This window comes from Bos indicus x Bos taurus, chromosome 5, assembly GCF_003369695.1.
Source record: "Bos indicus x Bos taurus breed Angus x Brahman F1 hybrid chromosome 5, Bos_hybrid_MaternalHap_v2.0, whole genome shotgun sequence".
NCBI lineage: Eukaryota > Metazoa > Chordata > Mammalia > Artiodactyla > Bovidae > Bos > Bos indicus x Bos taurus.
In genome coordinates, this window is record NC_040080.1 from 10,316,148 (window position 1) to 10,324,892 (window position 8,745).

The 8,745-nt window shown below is 51.3% G+C and overlaps 1 protein-coding gene across 2 annotated transcripts; it reads left to right on the forward strand.

Annotated features, from left to right (window-relative positions):
- The first annotated feature begins 23 nt into the window (after nucleotides 1-23).
- C5H22orf23 (chromosome 5 C22orf23 homolog) lies at nucleotides 24-7,886 on the forward strand. 2 transcript variants are annotated; one of them, XM_027540827.1, is made up of 7 exons: nucleotides 24-220; nucleotides 513-624; nucleotides 1,730-1,792; nucleotides 5,237-5,419; nucleotides 6,590-6,721; nucleotides 6,947-7,047; nucleotides 7,196-7,886. In XM_027540827.1, exons 2-7 carry the CDS (start codon nucleotides 522-524, stop codon nucleotides 7,265-7,267), a joined length of 654 nt encoding a protein of 217 aa, XP_027396628.1. In that variant the 5' UTR covers nucleotides 24-220; nucleotides 513-521; the 3' UTR covers nucleotides 7,268-7,886. The 2 variants fall into 2 exon arrangements, 1 of the variants encoding a protein (XP_027396628.1); XR_003510998.1 differs by having other exon boundaries at nucleotides 40-220; nucleotides 6,886-7,047.
- The last annotated feature ends 859 nt before the right edge of the window (nucleotides 7,887-8,745 follow it).

Below are 8,745 nucleotides of genomic sequence, written 5' to 3' on the forward strand. Positions count from 1 at the left end.
GCAGGCGGAGCGATAAATACGCACATGCGCGGAGCAGTTTGTCTGCGTTACCATGGTAGCTGGAGCCGCTAGCTGCAGGCTCTAGTGGCTGAGATCTCAAAAAGTATTTCTGCGAGAGACCAGGCGCGGCTGCTGCTTCAGAGCCTTGGTTACGATCTCCGGAGCCCAGCCGCCGCTGTCTGTGGAGAGAGAGGCCACCCAGCCGGGATCTTACTTTAGGGTGAGGTTTCCCGTTTGGGCGTATCACACAACGGGCACGGCTGCCCTCACGCCCCTTTCCTCCCGAGGGGGCTTCCCTGCCACAGGCACAGGTCAGGATGAGGTCTCTGTTCGCATGTGTTTATCTGCCAGTGGATCTGTTCGAGGTGGGAGGATCGGGCACTGTCGCGATGTTGACAGGCGGCATCACGATTCTCTTGCGACCCGACACCCGCTCCCAAACTTTGGGTGGTGTTGAGGGTGTGAGAAGAGATTGGATCTGGGAATGTTTCGTTGGGTTTTTTCCTCTTCAGAGCCCTCCCATGGCTTCCCAGGAGAGGGTGGAGACGGTGACCAAAGGAACAGGGTTCTGGCGCTGTCCCAAGCCGACCACTTACACCCCAGGGACCTGCGAGCTGCTCAGAGGTCAGTGCATTAAGGGCAGAAGAAGAGCGGTGGTCAGTTACCCTCTGTTTCTCAGTTCTCCCCTACATGACTTATGGCTTAGTAATCGTATTTTCAGTTTACAGATAAGAAGCCTGGAGTTCAGAAAGGTTCAGGGGTCTGGGTCCTACAACTTGGAAGTGACCCAAAGTCAAAGAACTAAGAATTTCAGAGTGGTTAACTCCCATGAACCCCTTAGATCACACTTTCAGTTTCCCCAGGGAAGACTTATTTCCTCTCCACCCATCATCACCACAGTGGAACCAACTATTACGTGTCTGCTGCTGCTGCTCTGCTGCTAAGTCGCTTCAGTCGTGTCCGACTCTGTGCGACCCCATAGATGGCAGCCCACCAGGCTCCCCCGTCCCTGGGATTCTCCAGGCAAGAACACTGGAGCGGGTTGCCATTTCCTTCTCCAATGCATGAAAGTGAAGAGTGAAAGTGAAGTCGCTCAGTCGTGTCCGACTCTTAGGGACACTACCAAATATCTTTTCCTTCACTGTGCTTAGTGCAACCTGTAATCAGATACCTCGCGTGTTCCACTGAATTAATGTTGAATTAACATTCAGTTCATGAACTCCATCAGGGCATGATGCCTGTTTTGGCTCACATTTGTAGCTCCAGCCCCTGGCACATGCTTAATGAATACTTGTTCATTCACTCATTCATTCACTCAACAAAGAAGTTTTAAAGCCCACTGTGTGCTTTAGACATTATCCCAGGTGCTGAAAAAACAGCGGTAAAGAAAAGAAATAAGCAAAAATGATTGTTCCCTTGGAGCTAATATTCTAGTAGGAAAGTAACAATAATAAGTAAGTATGTAGAGCTTAGATGGTGATGAGTGGTGTAGGGGAAAAAAAAATGTAGAAAAGGAAGGGAATTCCCTTGTGGTCCAGTGGTTAGGACTCTATTTTCACTGCAGGGAGGCCCAGATTCAATCCCTGTTCAAGGAACTCAAATCCCGCAAGCCAAGTACTCAGGTGCCCAGAATGGGAGCAGGAGGCGATACAGTATTAAATTTCAGTGGGTTGAGATGAGGCATCTGCTTGCAGCCCAGGAAGCTTCACTGAAGTGCTTTGTCTTGCAGTGATGATGAAGGAATCCAAACTGACGAACTTCCAACAGCGCCACATCACGGACACCATGAAACGTAAGAGGCTGCCCACCGAGGCTTCCGGGGGAGACGAGTTCTGGGTCACATCTTAATGCTTTCTCCATGTTGAGGAGTAGGGGACCTCATTTTAAACACACATACACAAACAAAAGTTGAATAGTATTTCTGACCCTTGCTCTTGGGGAATTGACCTTGCAGGGTCTTGATCTTTGCTTCTTCACAAGACATGGGTCCCAGCCCATGAGCCTCTTCTGCAGTCCAGCTCTAGCCAGCCTTCTCAACAGGGAACCAGCCCATTTGAGACTTCCTGCCAGTCAGACAGTCTGAACGCTGTCAAGTCTGAAATCTCTCCCACCCTCTTACACACATAACATATGAGCTCTCCAGACTAGAGGCCTGTGTGTGTCTTATGCATAGTTTTATTCATTCATAGCTTAGCTGGCAGAAACATGATTACTGGAAGGCTTCCAACTTAGGAAAACTATGCAAAACCTTTCCACATTTTACCTCTGACCACACACTGTATTATTTATTTTTAATGAAAAAAAGAAAAAAAACTGAATGTTCATGGGCACGGTAACAAGGTGCCCTCTAAGATCTTGAAAACAGCCTTGCTTTCTGAGATTTAACTGAATCAGCTTTTAGGGGATCAGAACAGAGATCTGTAAAGTTACCTTTAAGAGGATACCAGAAGGTTCAAGCCTGCCAGGTTTCACTCAAATCTAACAATAGCTATTGCCTTCTTTCGAGAAAGAAGGTGCCTATCAGGAGGCATCTGGTCAACCACAGAAACTGGGATGGAAGAGTCAGAGAGACAAATACTGACTGCCCAGCACTGGCTGGGGGAGTGAGGCTCCATCAGGTCAGTTCAGAAATCAGATCTCCTTCCTTTTTGTGGACAAGGACAATTCAGGCTGCCAGAGCCTAACACCACAACACAGCTGAGTCACATAACTCAATCTCCAAACTCAAGTCATCTACTAATCATTTGATGTCCCTTACAGATCCTCTGGAGAAGGGAATGGCAACCCACTCCAGTATTCTTGCCTGGAGAATCCCATGAACAGAGGATCCTGGCAGGCTATAGTCCATGGGTCGCATAGAGTCAGACATGACAGAGCAACCAACCCTTCCTTCCTTCCTTCCAACATGACCATAAAGAGAATGTGCTAGAAATTCCATTAAAAGTAAACACCAGGAGACCAAGGATTGAGCCTGCCTTGTTCACCATTGTACCTTGACTCCTAGTGAAAGTGCAGTTGCTCAGTCATGTCTGACTCTTTGCGACCCCATGGACTGTAGCCTATCAGGCTCCTCCATCCATGGGATTTTCCCGGCAAGAAAATCTTGCCTTGCTATTTCCTTCTTCAGGAGATCTTCCCGACCCAGGTATTGAACCCGGGTCTCCCGCCTTGTAGGCAGACGTTTTATCATCTGAGCCAGCAGGGAAGTCCTTGACTCCGAGGTGCTCAATATTTATTGAAAAACTAATTTGATTAGTGGTTAGGTCAACACAAGTCACCAGTTTGCCAGTTTTTTTCTCCTTAGATGTTTTCTCTTTAAAATATTGCCTCCAAGCATTGGTGTTGAGTCTACTTTCTTCTCCCAGATTCCCCTCTCTACTCTCTTCTTAACCAAGTCCTACTTCTTTGAGGCTTAAATTCTTTTGCAAGCCACAAATTCCTCTCCTTCACCTGAACTCCCAGGATTGCTTGGGCTCTAACTATTTGCTGAGACTGAGCCAAAAGAAAAGGTGGCATTTGGCATTGGACAAGTAGAAATAGCAGGCAGAGTAAGAGGAACATTCTAGGAAGCATAGCATCTCTTGAGAGAAGAGAGAGAAAAACCATGGCTGGCCCTACATAGAGGGCACGAGAAAGGAAAGGCAGCGGGAAACAATGGCAGCTCCATCCTTCTGGTTCTTCTGGGCAGACACATCAGAGTCATCCTGTCCCCTTTCCCTTTCTCCTAGACCTCACATCCAACCCACCAGCAGTCCTGTCTGCTTGACCTTCAAACCATTTCCTGACTGTGACTACCTCTGCCCTTGACCCCCGTGCGTGCGTGCTCAGTCGCTTCAATCGTGTCTGACTTTTTGTGACACCATGGACTGTAGCCTGCCAGGCTCCTCTGTCCATGGGATTCTCCAGGCAAGAATACTGGAGTGGGTAGCTGTGCTCTCCTCCCTGGGATCGAACCCGCATCATTTATGTCTCCTGAACTGGCAGGCAGGTTCTTTACCAGTAGCGCCGCCTGGGAAGCCCTTGACCCCCAACTCTATATTTTCTATCTTTTTTTTTTTTGCTTGCACATCTTGAGGGATCTTAGTTCCCAGTCCAGGGATCGAACCTGTGGTCCCTGCAGTGGAAGCAGGGACCACCAGGAAATTCCCAGCACTGTATTTTCAATGGCAGCTAAAGGGGTGACTCCTCTGCTCAGAAGCCTCGATGGCTTCCCACCTCACACACAGTAAAAGCCAGTCTTTCCAGAGGCCTATGAGGCCAAGTCTGTCTCTTGCCCTCCCTGACCTCTGACCTCTACTCCCACTCCACCCCACCCCTGGCTCAGTCCATTCCTGGCACCCTAGTCTGCTGTCTGTTCTCAGATGCTCTGGGCACATTCCCACCTCAGGACCTTCACTTGAGCCATCCTCTGTCTAGAATGCTCTTCCCTAAAATATCACCTTGGCTAGCCTCTTACCACTTATGGGTCTTTTCTCAAATGTCACCGTGTCCGTGAGGCCTTCGCTGGCTACCCTATTTGTAACCGTAAATCCTGCTCTGACACACCCTGTGGCCCTTTCTGTACTGTCAACATCAGCGCTGTTATCATCATCTAAACCCCAGATGTAAGTACCGTGAGGGCAGGGCTTTGTTGACCACTTTACCCCCCGAGTCCCGGGCCTGGCCATAGGGTACATGCTCAATACTACCTGCTGGGTGATGACAGAGACGGCTGGAAAGGTACGGGAGGTAGACAGGAGCCAACTCAAAACAGTGGTTGGGGGGCATTCCCTGGCAGTCCAGTGGTTAGGACTCTGAGCTTTCACTGCCGAGGGCGCAGTTTCAATCCCTGGTCAGGGAGCTAAGATCCACATGGCACGGCCAAAAAAATAAAGACGTTATAGATAAATGGAGTGATCTGGAAAGACGTTCATGGTAGATTGTTAGTTCAGTTCAGTTCAGTCGCTCAGTTGTGTCTGACTCTGCGACCCCATGGAAGATTGTTAGTCTATTACTGAATAGAATGCAGTGTGATCCAGGCTTTGAAAAAGGAATCTTACACATGCCCATATATCTTTGAACATGTTTAGGTAAGCATCGAAAAGAAGGGGCTGAGACCACCAAATTGCTACCATGGCTCACTGTAGAGGGGAGGGTGTGGAGGGGAGAAGGGAAGACTCTTCCGTACCGTTTGACTTGTTTTAACAGGTAGGGACCACTTAGGTGGGCCCCCTGACCCTGACCCTTCCCTCCCCAGGAGGAGACACTCTCCCCCTGCAGTGCAACCCAACTTCCAGCCAGAGAGTCTTGCCTTCCAAGCAGCCAAGCTCAGCCATCTACCTGCCTCCCATCCTGGCAGCCCGGTCCCACCTCCGGCCTGCCTGGAGATGCCAAGCCAACGGGGCCTACAGCCGGGAGCAGTTCAAGCCTCAAGCCACCCGTGAGTAAGGAGCCTCAACCGCAGCTCCTCTTTTACTCTCTGAGGGGGGTTAAGGGGGGCAGGGAGACAAACAGCCCACAGGGTGCTGAGTAGGCGGCTAATCAAATTCCCAGGCCATTTATACCAGTGCTCTCGAACTTCGGCACGTGTTAGCTTGGAGGCATTCAGGGTGCGTGGGAAAACAGTTAGCTGGTTCCTTTTTATACATTTTCCCAGAATTCTCTTTAACAGTTAACTGGTTTCCCCCCCCACCTCTGATGAATGTTTGGAGGTCAGGTATCACAGCTGTTGCTCTAACTCATATGGTGCCTGGAACCCCGGGTTCCTCTGTGCCCCAGCCTGTTTCAGAGAGCCATTACATCCCCTGCTTTCCACTTGGCACCTGACGTGACTCTTGGCCCCTCCACACAGCCTCCCCATCCAGGCTATACTGCACAGTCATTGAGTTTCCTTAGCCTTACTCTGCACCCAGGCAGTCTGTGCATTTTTTTTTTTTTTTGATAATTTTATTTATTTTTGGCTGTACTGGGTCTTTGTGCTGGCTTTTCTCTAGTTGAGCAAGCAGCGGCTAATCTCCAGTAGCAGCAGGCAGGCTTCTCATTGTGGTGGCTTTTCTTGAGGAGCACCTGGGCTTCAGGAGTTGCAGCTCCCAGGCTCTGAAGCACAGGCTCAGTTGTTGTGGTGCATGGGCTTAATTGCTCCGTGGCATGTGGGAGCTTCCCAGATCAGGAATCGAACCCCATGGCTCCTGCATTTAAGAATCTGCCTGCAATGCAGGAGACCTGGGTTCGATTCCTGGGTTGGGAAGATCCCCTGGAGAAGGAAATGGCAATCCACTCCAGTACTATTGCCTGGAAAATCCCATGGACAGAGGAGCCTGGCGGGCTACAGTCCATGGGGTCACAAGTCGGACAGGACTTAGTGACTAAACCACCACATTTACCACTGAGCACTGGGGAAGCCCAGTGTGTGGATTTTGATGACGCTCTCTTCTGGGTTCTTTCAACACCTTCCGGCCTACTGTGACTTGACCAGTGCAGAAGCGGCCCAGGGTAGGAGGTGCTAGGTTTGCAGAAGCCCTACCATGTTCCCAGGCCCCCTGCAGCAAGCATGCTCCAGGAATTGAGGGTGCCCTGCCCACCTTAACTAGGCCACGTCTGGGCCCGACAGGGGATCTGGAGATGGAGAAGCGAAGACTCCAGAATATCTTTGCCACCGGGAAGGAGCCGGAGGAACGGAAAAGAAAGCCCCATCCCCTGCGACAGGAGGACCCAGCCCCTAAGCTGGACCGCTTTGAAGAATGTGAGCCCCTGAGGGGCCAGTTATGCTGGGGAGGGGAAGGCAGAGTGTGTGTGGAAGGGCCCCGGGGAGCAGGGGAAGGGGGGAATCCCTGAGGGCCATCGAGTGAGAAACGGACCGCAGAACTGCTTCCCGTTCCCAAGAGAGGCAACCTGCTGCCCCACCAGCCCTCCCAGGAGCGCGGGGGCCCCTGCTGTCCTGTACACGGATGGCCCTCTCCCTGTCCAGTGGTGAAGGAAATTCAGGAGAGGAAAGAATTCCTGGCTGACATGGAGGCCCTCGGGCAGGGCCGACAGTACCGCGGGATCATCCTTACTGAAATCTCCCAGGTAGGAGAAGCTCCAGGGAAGGCGGACGGGACGTGAGTGCGGGGGACAAGACGCGAGCTGAAGTGAGGGTTCACTGGGGCCGTTGCGGGGGTCCCACTCTAGCCTCACATCCGCGCTGACACCCAGCTTTCCCCAATGCCATTTGCAGAAACTGCAGGAAATGGAAGACATTGACCACAAGAGGAGTGAGGAACTTAGGAAGGCTCTTGCCACCACTTAATCTACCACCCGCCCCCCACCCCCCAGAGGGTGGGGGAGCCCACCCCCTTGCCGAGCAGGGCCACCCCCAGGTCAGCCCACCCACCCTGCCCTTCAGCCATGGAAATGGTTGTATAGCATTGCCCCCACCTACGGTACCCTGGACACAGCACCCTAGAAAATGGACCACATCTCAGAAAATGAGCTGATTCTCCTCCAGGCTCTGCCCAGGGATCTGGGGTCAGCTGAGCCTCTGAGACCAGTCACAGATCCAGACACCCACACACACACTTTCCCAGTCTTTTCTCGGGGAAAGTCACACACACACACACACACACACACACACACGGTGAAAGCAAGTCCAGACACACACACACAGAGACATGCACACACAGTGAAACCAAGTCCAGGTCTTAACCATCTTGGGTGTGTGTCTAAGGGTGTCCACCAGGGCCTCTTCCCAACACCTCGCCCACTGTGTGTCCCTGTGTCCCACACATTAGGTTTTCTGAACTTATTAATGAATATGATTCCTTTCTTCCTACCCGTCTTAGGACCTACTTATTTGACTTCTTACAGCCTTGGACAAATATTTAACCACTATGATTAACTGGCTAATAAAACACATTTACCGTAGGTCATTACACACACCATTTTGTTTTCAGAGGGATAAGGCTTATTTGTTCAAGGAGTTAGAATTTTTCAAGCCCAGTTGGTTTTTAGCTGTTTTTTTTCCAGTAAAAATGGAACCAAGGCTCCCGGAGCAGCCCATGGGCGGGTGCTGTGCTAGGCAGCCGTGTCACTCCTGGCTGACTCCCTCAGTAAACACCCACGATGGTTCATCATCCCTGGTGAAAACCAGGGCTCACCCAGAGACTCCGACCAGAGGCATTTAACCAGCAAGTGGCCTCCCCGGGATTCAGAGTTAGCTTTCAGTCTTTCCACCACCAAACCCACAACCCACAGAAAGAAACCCAAAGGGGTGGGAGGGATCCAGACCGAAGGAGCCCTGCTTCAGAGATCCACCCCCAGCCCGTGCGTCTGAGCCCGCCCACCTCATCTCCAGCAGCTTGCCTGTGAGGCCTGGGTGGCTGAGATGTCCACCCACAGGAGTTGCGTTCCGGGCCTGGCACACAGCACGCAGCAGTCCCCACAACTCTGACAACCACAGGCCTCACGCTCTCCAGTATCCTGTCATTTTCCCATCCCCGTAAATCAAAGTATTTCAGAAATTTCAACCAAGCCTCCCACTTGGAGGGATTCATATAATCCTCTCAGGCCACATGACCCCAGTTGGGGTTTGCAGAATAAACATGGTCCTGCAGCCACAAACAAATAAAACAGAGAGGACCAGCTCAAGGGCTGGGGCTCCGGAACATTCCACGGGAAGCCTGCGTCCACACTCCCTCAAGAAGCCAAGGGCTCAGGGTGCAACCTGAGGAGGACAGACGTCCTCTATCTTGAAGGACATGGTAGCACGTACCCTTGATTTCAGTTCAA